The sequence below is a fragment of the Rhinolophus sinicus genome, chromosome 1 (assembly GCF_057876585.1).
Source record: "Rhinolophus sinicus isolate RSI-liver-muscle chromosome 1, RSI-T2T, whole genome shotgun sequence".
In the NCBI taxonomy this organism is placed as follows: domain Eukaryota; kingdom Metazoa; phylum Chordata; class Mammalia; order Chiroptera; family Rhinolophidae; genus Rhinolophus; species Rhinolophus sinicus.
In genome coordinates this window covers 183293816-183317732 of record NC_142501.1, presented here as the reverse complement: position 1 = coordinate 183317732, position 23917 = coordinate 183293816, and the positions used below count along the sequence as shown (strand labels likewise).

Sequence of the window (23917 nt, the reverse complement as noted above, 5' to 3'; positions counted from 1 at the left end):
GGAATTTCTCTGAAGAGAGGAGTGAGGAGGAAAAATGTCAGGAAAGGCTTACAAGAGAAAATGTGAGCTGAATCTTAAGGGATGAATAGAAATTTACCACATGGATGGTGAATGAGCTGAGAGAGGCATGAAGCAGTAGACGAAGTGGAAATACAATGGCAGTCCACTGTGATTGGGTCCATGTAGCAAAAAAAAAAAGTCCTTCAAAGATAAGGCAGTTGTCAACCTGAAGAGGGTTGTATTCAGAGACTCAGGATTCTATCCATAATTGTGAACAATCAATGGATTACAAGCAATAGATGACACAGATTACATTTTGTGTTTTCAAGCATATAAATTGAATTTTTTAGAACCTCAATCAAGAGTTAAGCTCTATGACCTGTAATAAAGCCATAAGATAGACAGACAAATGAAATACATTTATTTTCCCATAAATTGTCTTTCCTGAAAACCACAATCTTCTTATTAAGATTACATCTCGTTTATCTTTTATCCTTTTTATAAAGTACCTGGTTCTTCCAGCTTCAAGTGTACTGAACTGAACTCAACTCAGCATTGAGGAAGCCACAGCACTGGACACAAAGATGTGTGTAAGATACAGTCTCCAGCTTCACGGAACTATCAGTCTCGCATAACAAATGCTACAGATCCACAAATCACCACACTGTAGAGCAGTATGAGACAAGCTCCACTCCAGCGTTATAACTCAATGTAGAGAAAGAAGAGGAGACGTCCTACTGCTAAAGTTAGGAAGAGAGAGGAGAAGGTGGAGTTTGGGCTAGGACTTGGGTCAGGGCTGATTTTCAGTAAGTTCAGTTCAGAAAGAATACAAACTTAAAAAAAAAATGTGGTCATTCATTCCTGACAATTAGTCACTTTTAATTGAATATTTACTTAGAATTAGGAGTGTTGGGGATATAAAACCGAAAAAGCCAACAAAAGATGGAAAAAAGATAACATTTGTAAAGGGTGATGCTTTTCAGCCCTGATATAAACAAATGTTGAATTATTCATTTCTTTCAACTGGAGACCAAAATGGTAAACTGGAAAGAATTTTGTTCAATAACCTTAAACTATTAGATAACATTCCAGACAAAATGCAACCCAGTATTTGAATCCCCCACATTCTTCGACTTCGTTTAAAGTCAACCTTCGATGTGATTCGCTATCAAGGCTGACTGAAGTTGATGGAGGGGAAGGGAGGTCTCAGTAGGACAGTGATGGACAGATCATCAAATCACAGCCTGCGTCCCATGCAGATCTCGCCCCTCAGCTCCAGACCTTGGAACCCAATCATATATCACACCTCCCCATTTCACGGTCTCACGGCACTTCAAACATGTCACATCCATCACTGAAGTCATCAGCATCTGCACTTTCTCCTGGGTTCTCTAGCTCACCAAGTAACACGTGAGAAACTTGGGCATCATCCTTCATTCCATCCTCCTCACCCTCAGAACCATCACCACCACCACCAGCCACCATCTTATTGAATGTGAACTAATACGAGCCAGTTACTGAGCTAAGTGCTTTGTAAGTATTTTATCATTTGATCCTCATAAAAAAACCCTATGAGGTAGACCTCTTACTTACATTTTACCAAAGAAGAAAAAGGAGGAGGAGGAGGAGGAGGAGGAGGAGGAGGAGGAGGAGGAGGGGGGGGGGGGAGCTATTGCTCAGAAAGGTTGGGTAAATTTATCAAAAACACAGTTTGTGGTAGCAGCCAGACCTCTGTCTATGAAGTCACACACCCACCGCTATGCTGATGCACGCCTCTCCATCCTTTCTCTTCAGTATCTTTCAGCCCTGATCCTTATCTCTGTTCCCACCACTACTAATCTAGATAAAACCTAATTTCTCACCAAGTCTACTGGAACAGCCTCTAATCCTGAGCCTCAAATGGCTCGTCTCTAAATTATCAATCAGGAAACCATTCAGAAATGGGTCCCAGAACTTCAAACGCCTACAGATCCCAGGCATTTGCCCGGAAGAAGCAAGTCACGTGGTAAAATGAAGTACATGCTCCCTCCCACTGGGGCAGCTGCTATGTGACTCCAGCCCACTGGCTCCTTGCAGTAATGCAGAGCTACTGATTTTTTAAATAGTCTGGTATCTGCACTGGCAACTATTTGAAAAAAAAAGTTAAAACACTCTGTGAATGAAACTAAATTCACCTCTATGCTAGATCTGACCCATTAGCACCAGCTTATATACTCTGCAATATAAATTTGATTATGTAATTTCCCTGCTTAAAATCTTTACAATGTTCCTCTACAACTTCAGGATAAGGGTGAGTCTATTTAAGGTGACATCAAAAGCCTTGGATGAGTCAGCCCATCCCTACTTCTCCCATAGCATCTCTTATCAGATGCCCTTCAAACACATACCCCAATGCTGGATTAAGGTTCTTACATTTTCTGGAATGTGCTCCTCACTCTGGCTTCTAATGTTTTAATGCATTTTTCCTATCTAGTCAGAGTGCCCTTCATTCGAATTACTCATCCCTCACAATTTAGCTGGGCCACTGGTCCATCACTTCTTATCTGGGATACACCCCCTGAGATATGTTCTTGCGATATCCTATCTCAAAACACACCTGTATCAAAACGTACCTCTCATCGGGTACTGTTATCATCTGTAGGCCTTCAGTGCTGACAGTGAATGACATGAATGCCTATAGCTTCATCTTATTGGTATGATGTCTGCAGTGATTGGCCCAGGATCAATCAGGTAATAGCCCTCAATACATATCTACTGAATGAATGAATCACATGAACACCACTGAGTGCATGAAATCTTCCTTTATCCTCTCCGGTTGGAAGTGATTCTTCCTCTGAACCATCTCTTTTTCCCTACTACCTCTTTCTAATTTTAGAATGCTGGAAGGAATGAGACAACCATCTTACCACATCAGTTCCTCTCAAGCAAGAGTCCATGTTTTACAAATCTTTGTATCTCTCCCAGCACCTAACTTAACTCCTTGCGTTTAGTATGCTTTCATTTATTTGTCAAATAAATACACCATACTCTAAATGTAATTCTACAATTCTAGTTCCTTCAGTTCCTTTTCCTTTGATAAGGAGTGCCAAAACCATACTCCTCTCTGAGGTCTGCAAATAAATATTATGAGAGGAGTGGGAAAGGAATGGTTCAGAAGCACAGACAGCTATCCAATGAAAGTTTTTATTTCAGAAATGAATAATTTGAGAAATTTCCTACTTCCAATTGATTATTTCAAAATGATGGGCAGAGTATGCTATACCATGAATACTAAGATGGACCCTAGTAGAACACTGTTCAGAGTTCGCATATTGACCACACACTCTTATTAACAAACATTTATCAAGAACTGTTCTGCATGAGGCACTCAAGGCCAGCAACAATCTTGCAAAGTAGGCTTAAAGAGTAGGAAATTGTGGCTCAGACAAGTTAAGTAAAATATCTAGTATCTCATAGTTGGTAAGTGACAGGAACACTTCCTAAACCCAAATCTGCTGGTGACAAAGTCCACATTCTACTGTTTCTATAGCATTGCCTCCCTAACTCAGCCACAACTCTTCTAGTTAATTCTGTAACCGGTAGTAATTTTAAGATACATACACTTTGACTTTTTTTAAGTATCCCTGAAGAAATTCCCTTTTATTTCTACAACTATCAATGTTGTTCCCAAATGTTATTATCAAACTCCTCTCTTCAAGACATTTTCTATGACATGTGATAGTATCTTTCACCTACCAGTTTAAAATATGTGGTCTTCCTGGCACCAATTTCATTAAATAGAATTTCACATATTTCACCAAAATTTTCCACTGAAGTGTCATTAGGGTGATTTCTTAAGTGACATTATTGACTTCCAAAAATACTTTAAACAAGGAACTCTTTATGTATCAAAAAAATAGCATGAATACTCATAAGTGTTATTATAACATCTTATATATTTTATACAATAAAAATATTTCTTACCTGAATTTTTTCATGGAGAATTAATGAATATGAGATACAATCCCCTCAGGTTAATGATAGGCTGGTGTTAGTAATTTCATTTGGTGGACATTTTTTTTTTTTTTTTTTTTGCTTCTTTAAGTATTAAAAATATAAACTGTCCTTTAGGTTAGAATGGAGGTCAATTTATTAGATTCATAAAACAAGAGAAAGGAATTATAAACTGAAAGGGAAAAGTTTAATGTAAGAACTGAAATAAAATTAACTTAGTATAATTATGAACAGAATAAACACATCTCTAAGGAATATAGTTTTCCCCCCAAAAAAGGAACTCAAAAAACCACAACTAATGTTAAGTTGCATTGATTAATTCTGTGAAGTTACTAGTTTGAAGTTATGCCTTTTGAGACATATATTAGCCAAAATTATGTCAAGAAATATGTTCATCTAACCTTTGAGCTGGCACCTTATCCTGGCTATTCTCTGCCTTAAGACGTAGAAAGCTGCAAAACAAATGTCCAAAAAAAGAAATTCCAGATCTTTTCTCTGTAAGGAGGCTGGACTTGGGTATTTATCAACTTGTAACATTCCCGGAGACTTACACATATTCAACTTTCAGTGCTTTTCTGAAACAAAAAAAAAATCTAGGACATGTTTAAAATAGTAATATTTCAGTCACCATTTTGTCATTAAAAACATTTTGTAACAAAAATATTATCCAATAATTGAAGTTGTGCTATTCTTTCAGTCCAAATTCTAAATTAAAATATTTCAGACCTTTTGTGACACTGTACCTTCCAATCCAATTTTTCATTTTCAGAATATTAATTTTTGGTTCCAAGAGACAGTATCCTTTTATTTAAATGCATGTTGGACAAAATATCTGAAAAAAATTAAAACTTTTGATCAATTAGTAACCAGGGCTTATAGTTTTTAAATTGACATATCTTGACTTACCTGTTTCTTATACACTGTGTGTTCCTTTTTCTCTCCAACTTTAGGGAGGAAATATTAAGGTGTTTGTTTTTTTTTTGTTTTTTTTTCTTCCACAGCATTTTGTTCTTGCGTGGCTGCTCTGGTTGTCAATAGCAACAAGAATTACTGTGAAAGTTCAGCCATTTCACTTGAAGATACATGAATAACCCAGTCTAATGAAAGTAAACGGAAGAAACTTGAAACACTATTAATAATGGTCAGAATTTGACCAGCCAAGAAATCCTAGAGGTAAGGGAAGAGATGATTTTATTGTTTCTCTTTTGAATTAATATCTTCCCTCACTAAAGCTTAAAATATTCACTTTAAGTTCCAATTTGTTTATTTATTTATTTAACTTAAAATTAGGTGAATCAAGCCTTCTTTTGAGTAATATCAGAAGAAAAAAATTCTAAGTCCAATTTCTAAGTCCAGTTTGACTCAAATAAAGTAGTAATTTAACTATCAATCGAGAATGATTGCTCAGTATATTTAAAGGCACACATTACATTTGCTTGTTAGAGAGTACTTTTCATGTTGCTCAGGTTTATAAGAAATTTGCATTTTTTTGATTGTTATTGTTGTTAACTTTAAAAGAACTCACCATATCTTGATGTTGATACATTTCTTAAAATAATGAAACATATCAGGTAGAATCTAAGCAAAAAGCTGAAAATAAATCAAAGCATAAACTGAAAACTAGATCACATGTTAAGGAAAGCCATTGTTTATGACATAAAGCATTGTTTCTGTTCATACATAACCATTGTTTATGACAATGGTTATGTATGAGAAGAGGAAAATATAAAAGGATACCGTTTCTTTAATACTCTTTAATGGCCAATTTTAAATAATCTATTAAGAAAAATATATTAAATAAAGGTAAAACAACTCAATAAAGAATAGCAAACATCATTATTTTCTAACTAGTTATATTAGTACCAAGCAGCCAAACAGTTCTGTATAGTTTATTTTCATCTTATAATGTCTTAAAGTTGGGTCACATTTCTCCTACTTAACATAAATCAGCCTTAACATATATAGATTTAGTAAATGTTATATCAACATGTAGATCCATTAATAAGACTTCTAGCCTGAAATGTTAGTCAATATCCCATATTTTAAAATTTGCACTTTAAAACTATACAAAACTGCATTTTAAATCAAAGCAATGTTATACCTGGAATAGAATATTTCTGAGAAGTTTCTGGGGTCTATTCTCTACTGACATACAAGGAAATTTTCATAAGCAACCATCACCACTATTTTTGTGAAAGTTGCCAAAACTAAATTCCATATATATATATGGTGGTATAAATCTCTCGGTGAGAAGCACTAAAATAGGATTAATTTAGTAGCACATAACAGAGAAAAACTTATCCCATTTTCTCCTGATAATCTGTTTGTCTACAGCCACTGTCACACAGCCACAGTAGTAAACACTCACAGCGTTGCTGGCGAACCCACTCAGTGACAGTTTACAACTCCTGAACTCTCTTCTTGGATGCTGCTTCACCTGAAACTTCTCGGTGATACTATGCACTTTACTGAGGGTTCTCAGTGATATTGGGCATAGATAAAAATAATAAGCACTCTGATGATTTTATGAAATTATAGCCAATATAAACCAGAGAAACCAAACTATTCAGGGATGACTCCTTCTTGCCTGCTAAACACAGGTTTATAGATTTGAAGTCAACCCAGGGCCTTGGACAGTGTTAAAGGAAATAAGGGATAAGAAACCCTAAGGAAATGAGCCCACTTATTATCCAATGGTATCTCTATCATCTGGTGTATAGTTTAATTTACTGTAAAAGATATTATAAAATGCCCAAACGTTAGGCCAACCACAACCTTTGAAAAGAAACAATAAAATCCTTCAGACTAAGATGACTGATGCAGTTACCACATGACCCAGACAGGGGTCACACAACCTCTTAAGCATAGAGGGGAGGATGACACATGCACCTCCTACCAGGTGATAAATGCCAGGTACATAAATGGAAGTGAAAGGTCCTCATGACACTGTACTTCAAACTCTCAAACCTAATCTTCAGGTAGAAAAAGTAGTAACTCTAAAAAGTTCTTCATACTCCAATCTTAAATTTCATGCTATATTTCTCATTGTCAAAAAATGTTGGTATCAGCCTGGCAAATGTTATTCATAGACAACTATTCAACTTTATACATTTGGAGCACCAACAGCCAGATCCCATAAATAGCATTCTGAGTGGGAATTCAGATGATCCCAACTTCCAATCCACTACTTTATAAGTATTAAAGCTGTAGAGTCCATCAGACTTTAACACAAGATCAGAGGACAGAACGTTTAGCAAATCTACAAATTATGTCTTCAGAATTTCATGTTTTCTTCCTTAATTTAATTGGGAAGAAATTAATTTTTCTTAATTTAATTGTTTCCTTGAAACAATTACATTTGTTTCAAAAAACAATTGTGCCTTATTTAGAAAATGAAACTATACATGGGAATGTCATAATTCTTGGCTATACATAGACACAAAGATACAATAAATCTTTTAATTCATCAATGATTTTAAATTCAATCCAAGAGACAAAGGACCTTGAAATCACCATTATCTATGGGAAACATGATGAAATATGTATGTAATCATATGAGCTTGGGACAATTTATCCACAAGAATCTATTACCACAGTAAATATATATGAGGTGTGATCAAAACATACATTGAATGTTTAAATAAGAAAAATTATTATTACAGTAAAAGACACATTGCCATTAATCTCCCTGAAAATGCTCCCCCTCACTTCAAACACACTTGTCCCATCATTCTTGCCACTTTCTGAAGCAGTTCTGGAAGTCCTCTTTCATGAGTATCTTTACTTCATCCCCTATCATGACAACGCTCCACGATACACATTGCTTCTGGTACAGCAATTTCTGTCAAATAAAAGCATTACGGTGTGTTCTCATCCACCTTATTCACTGGATCTGGCACTGTACGACTTCTGGCTGTTGCCCAAAGTCAAAATGACCATAAAGGGTAAACATTTTGAATCGATTCAAGATATCCAGGCAACTACAACAGCGCAACTAAAGACACAAAAGAGGACTTCCAGAAGTGCTTCAGAAAGTGGCAAGAATGATGGGATATGTGTGCTTGAAATGAGGGGGAGTATTTGAGGGGGATAAATGGCAATGTGTCTTTTACTGTAATAATTTTTTTCATTCAAACATTCACCATATTGTTTGATCACACCTCATAAAACATAAAATCAACTCTAAACACCTATGTACATTTAAAAAATACAACTAAGGATGAGTTGCAATTTGTGTTTTTCTATTATTTGCTATTTGTTGGCATGCAAACATTTGGCAGATAATTACCAAGTACCTACAAACTTATAACACTGAAATAAAATAGGAGGTACCAGGCTTTAGAAAAATATTTTGGGTGGCAGGAAGCTTATATTTGGAATGTCTATCCATGGAGTTAGTCTGTGTAAATTTAGCAACACACACCTTTGACCATTTAGGGATCTTTCATAGAACTCTGATTTATGAAAACAAGACTAAAGATTTTTGAAAAGCAACATTGTTTTTGGCAAAGTAAGCCTAAATCCAGAAATTCCCAATTGTTTCTTACTTTGTGTACATTAGCATAAATTTAAACTGTGATCACATATTTCCTAAAATTTCAGAATAAGTCAATGTCTACAAAAGCAACCCTGACCTTTGTGATCCAATGATGTTATAATAGGAACACAATGTCAGTTCTGGAGAATTTATACCATTCATGTACAGAATGGTTAAATAGACAGTGACCAAGTGAAATGTTCAGTTTTAAAATTTAGCTGACTCTAGATTATTCACATGCAAATCACCTATGACAAATCCTTAGTCTCAATGATATCTAGCTCCTATCCAGGCTGTGTCCAGGCCTTCCTTGCCGTGTTTCCCTGAAAATAAGACCTAGTCGACAATCAGCTGCAATGCGTCCTTTGGAGCAAAAATTAATGACTCGGTCTTATATTATATTGTACTATATAAGACCTGGTCTTACATTATAGTTAAATAAGACTGGGTCGTATGTTAATTTTTGCTCCAAAAGATGCATTAGAGCTGATTGTCTGGCTAGGTCTCATTTTCGGGGAAACATGGTAAGTTAATGTACCACAGGAAATGATGGCTTCTAATTAAATATAACTAGGAAAAAAAAACCTTTCTTCTCCCAAACTACTAAATTCTGAAGCTAAGAAACCATTTTGATTATTCATAACTTTTTCCTTCCATGAAAGTCAAGAATGACAAGTTGACTTAACAGTGTTTAATCAGATTAAGTTTAAACTGAAATTTTTAAGATGTTCTAAGAAAGAATATGGAACAAACACATAGATATCTGCCACTATTTTACCACACATAATAATACACAGTAATACTTTATCATATCTGGGTTTACATGTATTCCTTTCTGCTGACTTTATCAGGAATTTTATTAGGAATTCTATTATGACTATAATTCTCTCTTTAATTATGGACTAGTAGTAACTAAATGATGAAATTGGAAAACTTAAAAAAAGGCTTTAGAGCATTAAAATGAAAATTTTCTTTTTATTTTATATTACTTAACTAAACTCTATACTTTGAAACACATCATCTTTTTAGCAACTAGGTATACATTCTGCAACTAATTTGCCCTGGCAGATTCCAAGGGATGCACTGTCAATCACATTAGGCCGACACTACCAGTAGTTTTCTATGGCTGCAGTCAGTGATTACTATCACTTGGAAATGTTTTCAAGCCAAATTATCTTGGCTACACTTTATTGTCTTTGAAAACTGATTATTTATTTGTTCCCATGAAGAAGTGGAAGACCTTGGCCCCGCCGGTATAAACTCCTCAGCTCCCCGCCAGGTTGATATAGGGAGAGAGGCTAGATTCTTGGTCAGTGCTGATCTCTGAAGAGAAGCATTCAAAGCCCCTTTTACTGCTTTTCCTGAGGAGGTGGGGCACTTACTGGATTGGTGCCTTCTCAAGACACACATGGAGCTTTCTTTCTTTTTTTTTTTTCTTTTTTTGAGAGAAAGATTCTCCTAGGGCATGAGTGCATCAGGGTTTCAGGTTCCAGTGTTCCTAGGGGCTTCAGGAGTAGATGGAAATCAGCCTTTGCTCACAACCCAGTAAAAAAGAGTGAAGTTTGGGTCTAGATGGTGACATAGAGGGTACTTACCACAAGCTCTGCTCTGAGTCTATTCAGACCTAAGTGGCTTCATAAGAGCAGCCCTCCATGAGATCCAGGTGAACTAGGATAACAGCTAAGGGTCATGTTGGCTCCTTTGGACACCTGTAACAATCAGGAGCTTGGGGAATAAGCTCTGGTCAAGATTTTGTTTTTGAGTTCACCGGCCCTTATTCCATGTAACAGCATCAGTAGGATAAATGATGCCTAGAAGCAATGCTTGTGCAGCACCTCATATCCCAAGCCATAATTCGCAGGAAAATGAATAAGAATATAGAGAACAGTAATGAACTTATATACTGATATCTAATGAATACAAAAATAACATACAAAATTTATATAAAAAATTATCCCACGGATTTCTTTGCAGAACCTCCTTATACCAGATTCTAGGAGACACCTTATCTGCACTCCATTCATAATGCCTGTACATACCAACTCCATCAACCAACTCATGATAACTGATCTTTAAAACATATGGGTTAATAAAAAGAGCAGAAACAGATGGATTGGCCTTTAATAATACAGCAAGCTTCAGGACATTGTTAGAGATACTAACGTGAAACTGACTTGTCTAACCTGGAATTGCCCATAAAGCCCTAAACAGTTCACCTATCACAGCAAGATATTTGGGGCTAGATCCAGCTGAGGCATCAGAAAGCTAAGCGCATAGTTAATGGTTCTTAAACTGCAGGCAGAATAGCTTTCCGTGAACTGCACTTCTAAAGCAAGGGCTTCAGATAGGTCAGAGGATCTCCTATGAAACAGCTTTACAAAACCAACACTGTTTTCATGGTAGAAGTGTTGATGTGGCCCTTCGGCTCCATCATTCATCCCCACTCTCGGAAGGACCACATAAAAGTCATCTTTCAGAATTGTATGTGGGGAAAAGCCATAATTTCTCCAAAAAAACGGGTTTGTTTTCTCCCTACAAACAACGTGAATTCGATGAGCAATAACATTTCCCTTTTTCCTTTGCTTATCGGAAGCGAAGAGCCAAATTACAAAATATATTTAGGATCCAATGGCTTATATATTTGCATTTTAATTACTCTCTTCCCAATGTCTTACCTTTTAGTCTATCCTTTTTCCCCCTCCATCTAGCCCTTGTTAATTCTATTTCCCTATTTCATTGCATGCATTCCTGGAAGACCCTTTACAGCATTCCCCACACAAGGTAGAACAAACAAATAAATCAATTATATTTATCTTTTAGGGTCTCTTCTAAGGAATCACAATAAAAAGTGACTGAACAGGTTTCCATGTTGTAATATTATCCATGATTTAATCTTCTTTAAGTTACATATTTTAGATAAGAAAATTTATAAAAATAAAATGAAAGTTCAATTACTGCACTTAGATAAAAAACAGGACATCCTTATAACTCTCCTACATCTAAATGTATATAACAGTGATAGTGAATCTGCAGAGATATTCACTGCAGCATATTTCAAAAGAAAAGAATAATGAAACCATGTAAATGTGCATAAGTAGGGGATTTTTTAATTAATTATGGTACAGCCATATAATGCCGTACTATACAGCCATTTCCAAGAATGAGTCAGATTTACATGAACTGTTAAGGTTCAGCTTCCAAAATGTAATATTCACTGAAAAAATAAACTAGAGCACAGTTCTTACTTTGTGCTATTATTTGAAAACAAGGAAAATTTTGGAAATGCTTAGAAATCTCTGTAAAGATCAATAGGAAACAGTTCCTGGGGGTTGGAACTAGGTGTCAGGAAAGTAGGGAAGTTAGAAAGACTTACCTTTACTGCATTTTCTCTATCTCAATCTGAGATTTTTTAAATGTTTTTACTTATGCATGTATTTCCTATTTTTTAAACAAGACAATTTAAGTATAGAATTGGGACAAGGATCAGGATAACTAATGGGAAACGTATGTCCCTACAGTTTTAAAGTCACTTTCTAAAAATATTTTAGTACAATATTTTAATATTTCCTGAAAATCTTTATATCAAAACAGGTGTCCCAAAAAACTTTATTCAGGTATCAAAATTATATATCATCCTCTCCAATAGATCATAGGTTTAGCAAAAAAGCACATACTATATACATAACTATAAAAATTATGGCTGACTTATTAAAGGTAATAAAAGGTCAACGAATAAAGCAATTCTTAAAAGAATGTGTGAATCTTTCTTAAAAGTAAAAAGGACTTCACATTCATAAAAAATGGACAGCTGATAGGCAGGAAGCCAGGTGAAAACCCCGGCAAATGGACAAACCTCACCCCATCCTCCCAATATCAGCCAGTTGCCTCTGTCCAAGAGGAAGCAGATGAAACAAATGGGACAGAGAATCCTTCACTGACTTGTCAGAGGGGTTATGGGGAAAGAGTAGGGACCAGAGCATCCTAGAATCAGGCAACAGATCCGGTTCTGGATATAGGGTTGCCAGAGCTGTAAGTCAGCACTGCAATCCAGTCTTTCCCATTACTACTTACTACCAGGTAAGAAACCATTGGTCAGTTGGTCAAGATTACAAATGTATATGGCACTTGACCACATAGAAAGCGTGATCTTGCAGAAATACTAAAACATGTGCAAAACAGTATTTTTTCAACGTATGTTCAAAGTTGCTTATGTCAGAACTGTTTGTATTAGTAAAAGATTGGAATCAATAAAAATGTCCATCAATAAGAAACTGGTTAATAAATTATGGTATAGTCACACAATGGGAAACTATGAACCCATAAAAAGGTGAGCAGGCTCTTCATGTACTGGTGATAAAGAAAGCCTTTCAAGATGTATAGTTAAGAAAAAGCAAGGTAGAGAATGGGGTATATATATAGCGTGTTTCTTGGAAAATAAGAACTGGCCAGACAATTAGCTCTAATGCATCTTTTGGAGCAAAAATTAATATAAGACCCGGTCTTATTTTACTATAAGACTTGGTATAATATAATACAAAATATAATATAATATAAAATAACATAGCATAATACTGGGTCTTATATTAAGTTTTGCTCCAAAAGATGCATTAGAGCTGATTGTTTGGCTAGGTCTTATTTTGGGGGAAACATGGTAGTATACTTTCATTTGTATAAAAGACATTGGAGAGGAGATATATAAGAATTTGCCCATAAGTATGTAAAGTATTTCTGAAAGGTACACAAAAAATTGGCAGTAGTCATTGCTCTGAGGAGAAAATGAATGCATTTTCTTTCTCTTACAAAATAAATATTTGAAAAGAAAATTTTTGAAACCTGCACAAAATTGGTGGGAAAGGGGAGAAAGTATCTGTGTATGGTTGGGGGGGGGTGAAAAGATGAGGACTAGGCCATCAGATCCTCTCTCTCTTTCCCTTTCATCTCCCCCATGATGAAGGCCCAGCCCTGTGATGAATCTCTTCCATTACTCACTGAAGGATGCTGCATGGAACCACTCACCATCATTGGATTATCACTTTAAAAGCACGCAGTTGACTCAACTGACTCAAAAATGCATATAACATGAATTCTACAGATAAAAAGCACCATATAGAAATGCTGTCCATTGCAGTTGCTCTAATGGGAAAGGGGGGAAAAACACATATATATTTTTCAAAGCTCATCAGAAAGTTCCCAGTGGCAAACACAGTGTTGTTTCTGGGGCCAGAGTGCATGCTAGACACTAGCGTGTAAGTGTGCGTGCACTTTCAAGTATCCCTGGTGGTGGGTGGTTGAGGGCAGATCAAGCAGCTGGATTTACAGTGTTCCCTCTAATTGGCCTGACCTCCCAGCTTGAGAAGTACTAAAATTTCTAATCTTTAAACGTTGTGAGGGGATCTTAGGAAATTAGTAGATCTTAATAGTATTATATGAAGATCAGTTCTAATGGGGGAAAAGAATGAAGGAACAAAGTAATTTCTGTGAAACTTAACTTTCAAGCCTACACGTACTCCAAAACTACCTGTTTAAAAAGGTCAAACTTCTTCAACACTGGTTTTCATTTGGAATCTGCATTCCAAGACCACTTGAAGTTAGCCAAAGTGCATGGTGTTCTTAAATAACCTGCCATAGAAAGTGGTGGTTGAATAAACTTCATCAAAAACGTCACTTCCTTACCAGAGGCAGGAGAAGTTGAGCAGTGGAGGGTGCAGGGGGAATTGGAGAAAGGTGGTCAAAAGGTACAAACTTCCAGGTATAAGATAAACAAGTACTAGGGATGTAACGCACAACATGATGACTGGTTAACACTGCTGCATGGTACACAGGAAAGTTAAGGCAGTCGCTCCTAAGGCCTCTCATCACAGGAAACATTTTTTTTTTCTTTTGTGTCTACTCCATAAGATGATGGATGTTAATTAAACTTACTCTGGTAATCACTTCACAATATATGTAAGTCAAATCATGCTGTACATTTTGAACTTATACAGTGCTGTACTTTAATTATATTGCAATAAAACTGGGGGAAAAAAGAATTACTGAAATTAAACTGAGGGAAAAACCCCCAAGAACTTTACTTCCTAAGGCTTTGGAGATTCAGATTTAGGGCTGAAAACAGTTATAAGATTATTTTCCACCATCTTGCTTTTATTTCTACCTAAAACAAAACAAAACAAAACAGAAAACCAAGATTCTGCATTCTCACTCCACAATGAGAGGAGGAAGCTGGTAAACATGAAGCATGCTCAGCCCCATTAAGCTGGTCCCAGGCCCTGCTGGCTCTCTTCAGCATAGCTCTGGGCGGTACAACCCACCTTGAAACTTCCAGTTACTCCTAGAGTGTATATGATTGTACAAATATAAAAAAGCTTCATCTATAAAATACGAATTTATGTTCAATGGAGGGTGCCATAGTTGTTGACTACAAATGGAAAGTCATTCACTAGAAACAACGTTTTTGAGAGGGAACACTATGTATGGCCTTCAAAGCCAATGCCAGCATGTCTTATTTGAAAGAAAAGGTTCAAGATCTAAATAACCAAAGAAAGGTGTAATCTATATAATTTTGTGATGAGGGGCAGGAAGTCTATGGCCAGTGTAAGGAGCAAAAATTAATAAATCATGTTCCATTTACAAGGCTGAGGTTCAGAACCCAGATACAACTAAGAAATAAAACACGAAATTTAAACATTTCATTTACTAAATCAAAATTCTCTGCTTAAACTAATAACCTTTCTCATTTGAAATACAGAAAGATTTAATTCAACAATTTGCGCATCATTCTTTCCAGGGGGCCACAATTAGACAGTAATATATATCATCCAACTAAAATTATTTGACAATTCCAAAATTGCTTCAGAATGAATTACTATTTTTCAGTCCCTATTTTGCGCTAACCAGAAGTTTATCTAATGCTGATAAGAATCCAAAATTTCATTTTACATGGCAATTACATAGTTCTAGCCTTTACTAACTTCAGGAAGGGGTTGGGGGAAATGAGGTTTAGAGCTAATAAAGCAAAGTGAAACTTTAGGTGTAGGTTTTACATCTTTCCAAAATCTCCAGAGAAACATAAAACATCTGTATTTTGCCTGGTGTTAAGTAAAAACTATGCAAAACCACCCAATTCACATAATTTCCTTCAGAAACCACAAACTGCTAACTGACAGCCGAAGAACTCAGAAACTGAATAGCTTTGTTGAAACCTGGAACTAGTTGTATTTTGCATTTTTCTTCACACCTCTATAAAGTGCTTTTAAAGAAATGCTATTGTCAAAGCCACATATATAGCCAAATCTCCAAGAAAAACAGAAAGACAACCATATAGAAATACCATAGCTAGATCCTATATACTCTTTTCTACATCATGGAATCTTAGAAATCTGCTTGTAACATAAGAAAACTGCAGCTGAGAAATGTTAAACAGCTAATCAGATATAAAAGTTAGGGTTGAACTCAGGTGTCACCAATTGTCTAATGTTTTTTTAGTTGAGAATTGGTTCCAAGGCATACACAGCTTTTTAAAATAAAATATACAAACCCTGAGAAATTTTCATTACAAAGATCTCCACTTGGTAGGAATAGAGAAATTGTTAAAAAAAAGTAATTAAAATGAAGCATGCCATTAATATGATAGAAAGGTTAAGGAATAATTACAGAATAAGAAATAAATATTTTGTGACAATCTGAGAGATGAAGGTACTGTGTGGTATAAGTATGTATCAGTGTGTTATGAACATATTAAGAAAATTTCACTTTACAATAAAGAGTCACATCAATAATTGATAAAGCCCAAGACAATTAAAACAATCAAATTTTGAAGTCTCAGTATGCAGAGATCTGTTTATGAGTCAGGAATACAAAACAAAGAATCAAAGGACAGAAAGAAGGCAAGGATATGACCTCTAAAAGAACTATGAAAACACAACCTGCCTATTTCTGGAATAGGCCGTGCTTTCCCAGGCCACCGGGATATTGGGATGCAGTGTTGGGTGCATAGGCAGGAAGCAGCAGGACATCTCCTATGCCTGTTTGGGTAGCATTTTTGATCCTTCCTTCCTCAGTCCCAGAGGCAAGGATGTGGCTGAATGTGGCTTTGTGGCTAGACACAGTGAGCCGGGAGCCAAGGCTGAGCTTCTCCAAACAAGTCCATGAAAAGGGGGTAGTGAGTGAAAAATAAAATACAGCATGTTTTGCACAAATACATACATTGGACTCCATGAATATCAAGTCAAAACATCTCACATATACTCAACCAACTGGAACAGATACTCACCACAGGGTCTCTGCACTAGGGCACAAGAGCTGATCAATACCCAGAATAGTGAGTGTGGGGTCTCCCCAGCTTACATATCTTCTAAGGAATACACTAGGAAGTTCTGGGTATGAGTGGGAATAACTTCCTTTGGTTTTGCTGTGCAGCTTTGAAGGAAAATTCCAAAGTGAATCATTCAGGAAAAAAAGAAGGACCAGGGCACTTTTGATAAGGGAGAAGTCTCCTCAAGGGAACTAACACTGAGCTTGTCTAAGGGTCAGAAAGGCAAAAACATTTTTCACATTCAATTTCCCAGAAGCTCTTTGGAATTTTTATAGGTAATCCATTACCAGATGTAACTGTTAAAGAACAACAAGGCATTTTTCTTGAATAAATACAGTGACAAAGGTTTTAATTTCACAAAAGCTTTCTTTAAAAATGAATCAGGAGTTTTGCATTTGTCTCTAACAAGCTTCCTTTGGTGCAGTTCTTCCCACTTTCAGCTGACCTCTCACCCTCGCATTCCTCTACCTGTTTATAGCAAAACAAAGACAGGGGCTCTGCGCTGACAAGAGACATTTGGACCATCTGAGATTCTGGGAAGATAAAACACACACACAAGGACACATCCATCTTTGAACTCATTCTTACAACTTCGCTATCTAGAATAGTAATGGTAAAAATCCATCTGGCCCTTTGTAATTTAAAGGCATTTGATTTTATTGCAACACAGAGAACCTGGGAACCATTTTGACAGTATAAACACAAAATACAAATATCATGCCTAGAGAACAAAGAATCTGCTAGCACGGTAAGTCCATCCCATAACATTGTTTCAATAGCAGTAATCCTTTACATTTCTGTCATTTCACCAAACACATATGTAGCATTTACTCTGTGCCAGGAATAGTTTCAAGTGCTTTACAAATAATAACTTATTTAAACCTCCCATGATTATACTTGTGAGGTATTGTATTATTTTTAGAGCTGAGAAAAATAAAGCACAGAGACCGAATGACTTGCTCAAGGTCACACAGCTAATAAGAGGTGGAATTTAAACCCAGACAGCCGTGCTCCAGAGTCCACGTTCCCCTCCATCATGCCTCTCAAACTTTTCACCAAATCTAAATTAAGATAAACTGCGATTTGTGTAGGATCATCTTACACATTTTTATAACATTACTGTTTCAATAATTAACTCATGCTGTGTTGCAACTTCCTCAGATTCTTGAGGGATAGCGACAAGGAAAAGGTGAATATGATCGAATACTCCATTTGACCCCTTTCAATCTTTTGGAAACAAAATGAAGCTACAGAAAATGGTACAACAGTGTCCTATATTTGCTGGGAAAGCTACTGTGCACAAAGTGAAATGCGAGGAAGTGGCTTCGATGTTTAAACTTTGTAATGCCACTGAAACTTTGAAAGGCCTTTATACTCATCCAAGTTCAGAATCGACAAGCTGGTGTACACTCGAGAAGATCCAATGACATGGTAAAGAGGCACAGAACAGCTCCTTGAGGTTCTTTCTGGGGAATACCTCTAGGAGATAGAGGAGTTTCCCCCCCAGAACTCTTTGCGCGAGTCTGGCAGAGTGTGCATGCAGGCCTCCGCCTCTGCCCACTGCTCTGGCACTCTGCCTTCAAGGGAGCTGTACTCCGCTGGGCTCAGGGCATTCTGCCAGCGCAGCCTTGTCCTGGGTGGGGCTGGGGCACTATGCACACTCCAAAGCACTTCAACTTTCGCTTTGGGGGTGTCCTGCAAATTAAGGCAGCAAATAAGAAGGAATCTACCCTGTTTCCCCGAAAATAAGACCTAAAGGGAAAATAAGCCCTAGCATGATTTTTCAGGATGACATCCCCTGAACATAAGCCCTAATGTGTCTTTTGGAGCAAAATTTACTACAAGACCCGGTCTTATTTTCGGGGGAACACACGGTATCTCCATTCCTGCAAGGAAAGGACTCATTTTTTTTTATTTCGGAAAGGTACATGTGTTGGGCCGAGAGAAGGGTCCTCTCTTCACCCTTTGATTATCAAAGCCTGATTGCATTTCAAATTCCACACCTGTGGCGACCCGCTGCGCAACTACTTCTTACTATGGTAAACTGGCAGAAGACTATAGTCCACCAGCTACCATTCTTCTTTTTGACCGTCTGCCGTTAAAAACAATGTTGAAGAGACTAACCAGTGGGGGCACATTAGTTTTGCCTAGTTCTTCTGTTTACTGGAAACTAGAGTTACCATTTTCTTTCTTTGTAATGGAATGCAACGGCCCAACTGTGCATAAAGTCTGGCCCAGTGGCTTGCAGATACCCTGTTTCCCCGAAAATAAGACCTAGCTGGACCATCAGCTCTAATGTGCCTTCTGAAGCAAAAATTAATATAAGACCCGGTCTTATTTTACCGTAATATAAGACCGGGTCTATAATATAATATAATATAATATAATATAATGTAATGTAATGTAATATAATATAATATAATATAATATAATATAATACCAGGTCTTACATTAATTTTTGCTCCAAAAGATGCATTAGAGCCGATGGTCCAGCTACGTTTTATTTTCGGGGAATCACGTAGACAAACATTAGTCCCCATTGCCTTCCCATCCCTAATAAGAGACTTCAGCCTGTATGTGCAATTACAGAGTCAACCTGCCACTGTCACTCTCTCTCCTTCAGAAAGTTCAGGACAGACATGGCATGCAATTCTCAAAGACTAAAATAGCTGAGAGAACGCCTAACATTTTCCAACCTAAATTTACTCAACTCCTCACACTACCAACACATCTCTAAGGCAGGCTCCACCCCTTCCAGCTCAAGCCTTAGTAACTACCCTATCTCTAGACCTCTAAGCTCCTTTCTCATTGGCAGTAAAACATTGGGATGTATGGAACACAACTTCAACAGACTGTTGAACAGTTCCCATCACTTCAACAGACCTGCCAACCTAGCACTGCCAAAGATGCCCCTGAAATTTACTTGACTTTTGTGGACTTTTTTTTTATTTTTGGTAGGGGGAGTGAGATACAATTTTGAGATCCAGATAAAATTCTGGGCACAAATTTCTCAAATGTTTGTCATGTAGCTCTGTTTTTCCCATAAAAATATCCATTTATGATCACAAAAAAAATAAGTGTTCTGATTTGACACTTATTAAATGATTACTTATAGAACTTAAAAAGGATGTTTTTTCAAAAGTGTTGATTATACTGGGTGGTCCATTTAAAATCCAGTCGGACAACCTCACTTCAGAAAAACTTTTTTTTTTTTTTTTTTTTCCACAAATAGGCCACTTTACACAAACAGCTATGGTAAGGATTTTATAAGTGTTATAAGGTTCAGAGTTTATTTAGTGTAAATACAGTCTAGACTCATTATCTTACCCTCATCTCAGAGCCTGGAACAAAGAAAAGAGTGAGCTTGGGGAGAAAACAGGAGCTGGAGATACTGAGGACAAACGTTGAAATAAACATCCTGGGAATAACAAAACTGACTCCTTACTATACAGGTGGCTCAGGTTGGAAAGGGGCAGAATAAGGAGCCAGGGCCTGTACCTGAAAATTCCCATGTCAGAACACCACCACCAAGCCGTGCTTGTAATGAGCCCTCCCATGTGCAAAGTGAAGCTGTGAATGAGGGAGGAGAGCCCCACCTCCGAGGGAGCTAATGTCCCCAGGGTGATGATACTCACGCTGACACTGTCCCCAGGACCGACGGGCCCAGCCCCAGCAGCAGTCAATCCTCCCACCATAACGACAGAGGCCAACTGACGACACTATTTGCCTGGGCCACCTACCAAACAAAGAGATTCAAAATAAATAGAGATACTTTTGAAATTAAAAATAATTTCCTTCATTATTATTTTAGAAAACAATGTTAAATCCCACCCAACAATTTTCTATCAACTCCTTCATGCCTGCAGAAATTTAAGAATAAAACACCTTCAGGGAAATCGTTCTGCTATGATCTAATTTCAATTTTCAGAGTTAAACACACACAAAACACACAGGAGTGGGGGGAAAAGGGAGGGGAAGATCCTTTCTTAAATGGAAATAGCACCAGCTAAAACCAAGGTTTCTCAAGGCTGCCACTCACAGGGTGGTTTCTGAAGCTTGAAATAAAACAGATTCCTCAAAGACCCACACCTGTTACTGCGGGAAGACCAGTTTTCACCGATTCATCATAAACTAAAAAGTATTAAGACATGTCAAAGCAGAAAGAAAAGAAAAATTCTGCCATATATAAAAGGTAAATGTGGGACCAGGCAGAAAGAAGGGAGGTTCCTCAAAATCAAATAAAACAGAACTCTTTTCGAGATATGACTTTTGGCAGAAATAGTGCCCAGAAAAAATGTACTAGAAAAAGAAGTCTAAATAAAACCAAGGAGAGTTTAAAGTGCGGCTAACATCTCAAGTGTCTTTGTGGCTTGAAACTTTCCTGCATCAACAATTCCTGTTATCTTCTTCTCTAATGTAAATAAGGACTAAAGAAAGTATTCAATTTCAGGATACCTATTTATCCACCAGATTCCACTTTGGCACCTTATTTGGTAAATCCTTTCCCTGTTTAGACACCTAAATGCTCTCCCCCCCCCCATCAATATTTTAACCGGCTGTTTTACACAGCTTTTAAAATCTACATTAAAATCTTATAGTCATGTGATGTATTTCTTGTTGCAAATGTGCGTACAAGAAACGCACAACATACCCGACTGTGGGCAAAGAACTGCTTTTAAAAAACTAAAATAGCCTCTGGCCACTACCCAACTTTCCTTAAACTTTATTAATCTTTTCATTTCCCCTTTCATTTATCTCCCCCTTATGCCCCCAAGTCCAAAGTACAAAATAACCCCGAACTTTTTATTTCCTTCGACCAGGTGGTAAACAAGCGGTTGCGCTTCACTGGTTCCCTTCCGTTCCCCTCCAGGTACAAGAAAGCCAATCAATCGTGGAATTGATTCGTTCCAAGATTGCAAGTAAAACAGGTGCGGCAGTCTTTAGGGCTGCGAAAGAGAAAATTGACGGTGGGGGTCGCTGAAAGAGAGTGATTGGACAGTGGTGTGACCCAGGTGAATATTTGTCGTGGCTGCTCTCGCGAGCGGCAGAGATCTGCGCTCGGGGCTAGTCTGGTCTGTAACTGCTCCGAGGTGGGATAACCCAGCACCCGAAACACACACATCCGGCGCCTGGGGAGAGGGTGACACACCCACCCATCCACCCACCCACCCACCAACACGAACACCAACACCACTAACCCACTCCACCCCTGGCGGCTGGGGAGAGGGCGCCGCGCGCCGCGGCTGGAGGACCCGCTGAGTGACAGCGGAGACGGAGCCTAGTTGTTGAAACCTGTCAGAGCACGCCGCAGTCAAGCTCGCCCGAGGTTTCGGGGCTCTGTGTGTGTGTGTGTGTGTGTGTGTGTGTGTGTGTGTGTATGCGCGCGCGCGCACACACATGCACATACACACATACACACACACGGAGCGTCCCCTCACCTCAGTTCTTATTTTGAGTCTTTCTCCCTCAAGAAAACCAAGTGTGGAGGCAAACAGGTAGTCCCTGGAAGCCCCGTGGCTCCCTCACCGCCACACTTGGTTGTGAGCGGCCCTGACAGCACCAAGCCCGGATATTGCCACTGCCACCAGGAAGTTTCCCCACGATGAGCCGTCTAAATCCAGAGCGAGAGATTCCCAGCCAAGGGCTGGCCGGTGCATCACCTACTCTTAGCGGGTGACCCGCACCCTCAGAACGGAGATGCTGGGACCTCCCTAGTCCGGGAGCTGGGAGCCGCGGTTAGGAGCCGCGGCGGGGTCCCCGGGCTCGGCCTCGGGCAGCCGCGGGTAGGGAGCGAGGCTCGACGGCTCTCCCCCTGCCGAGCCGATACGGTGGCCCAGCTCCTCTGCAGAGACGCCTCTATGACCGCTCCACCACCGCGCCAGGATAGGGGACCCCCGGACTGTGGGAGATTCGCAAGGAAAAATAGAGGGAGCGCCCTGGGGACAACTCACCTCCCGTCGAACTCAGCGACCGCCGGCAGGTAGAGCGAGGACCCCAGTACCAGCGCCAGGAGGAAATCCATGTCCGGAGGCGAGGTCCGGGGGGCGGTGAGGCTGCGCGCGGGGACCAGGCTGGGGTGCTGGGAGCGGTGGAGAAGAGCGCTCGCCTCCTCGGATCGCCCGAGAAGCTGCGACCGCCGCGGCTGCTGCTGCCACCCTCGCAGGAGAGCCGCGCGGCGCGCAACAGGAGCAGGTCTGCAGCGCGGCTCCGGGAGCCCCTCCGGCTCCCTCCCCGCGAGGGAGGTACTGCAGGGGGAGTCGCGCCGCCTGCAGGGAGGGGCGGGGGGCGCGCGTGCGCTCCACTCGCTGCCCTCCTGGCCCCGGGCGAGGGGTGAGGGCTCCTGGCCCCTCGGCGGGAAGCTCGCGGGCGGGGGCGCTGCGGGGAAGACAGCGTCTCTTGGGGGCCAGCCAAGCGGGGCGAGCGCCAGGCTGGGAGGAACGTTGCAAGCCCGGCCTGGGCGCGGAAAGCAGGGTGCTCAGCAGGAAAGGGTAAGCAGGGAGGAAAGGGGCCCGGGGCGTAGGTGCGCTCCGCCAGTTCCGCCCTAACAGGTGGTGACCGCAGGGGTGAGCGGTAGCTTTCACCGGAGGGTTGAGAAGCCCAAGACTGGAAAGCTTTATGGGGCTGGAGTGGAGCAGCGTCTGCATTTAGTGAAACCACAGCACGACTTGGACAAATCAGCAAAGGCAAACTCCGGGAGTTTGCTTCTCCCGCAGAGTTGGCAAAGGCATATTTTTTATTTTGCAACCAACCGAAAGAAATGTTTGGCTCTCCAATCGAGTTTTGAAGAAGAAAACGTGCAGACTGTTTTCGAGCTCTGCCAGCTTAACTCAGAGCACATTAGGAGAGCGACGGCTGCCGCTCTAGGGGCATGTGCCCACCAGAGAGGGAGGGCTGTTACTACTTAGCCCCCTTAGGGGCCTGATCCTGAGGCGATGATTTAGAAACCATTTTAATCAATCATTGCTCTGTTGTGGCAGAGTAAAACGTATTGTACTAAAAGACTGTGTTCAAATGAGAACGCGCAGTGATTATCCTAATATGAACACTTAAAACATCAGTCCAAGCGAGTCACCCTT

At 39.2% G+C, this 23917-nt stretch overlaps 1 protein-coding gene across 4 annotated transcripts in view; it reads right to left on the bottom strand.

Moving 5' to 3' along the window:
* NPNT (nephronectin) overlaps positions 1-23517 on the bottom strand; it is a 77523-nt gene extending 54006 nt beyond the window's left edge. For 2 of the 4 annotated variants that reach the window (XM_074322759.2, XM_074322767.2), the window contains exons 1-3: positions 22793-23517; positions 20477-20577; positions 4395-4445 (exon numbers count right to left, since the gene is read on the bottom strand). In XM_074322759.2, the coding sequence (XP_074178860.1) occupies positions 4395-4445; positions 20477-20577; positions 22793-22863 (223 nt within the window). In that variant the 5' untranslated portion in view covers positions 22864-23517. The remainder of the gene's footprint in view (positions 1-4394; positions 4446-20476; positions 20578-22792) is intronic. The other 2 variants (XM_074322760.2, XM_074322775.2) reach the window with 1 other exon arrangement.
* Positions 23518-23917: the final 400 nt, after the last annotated feature.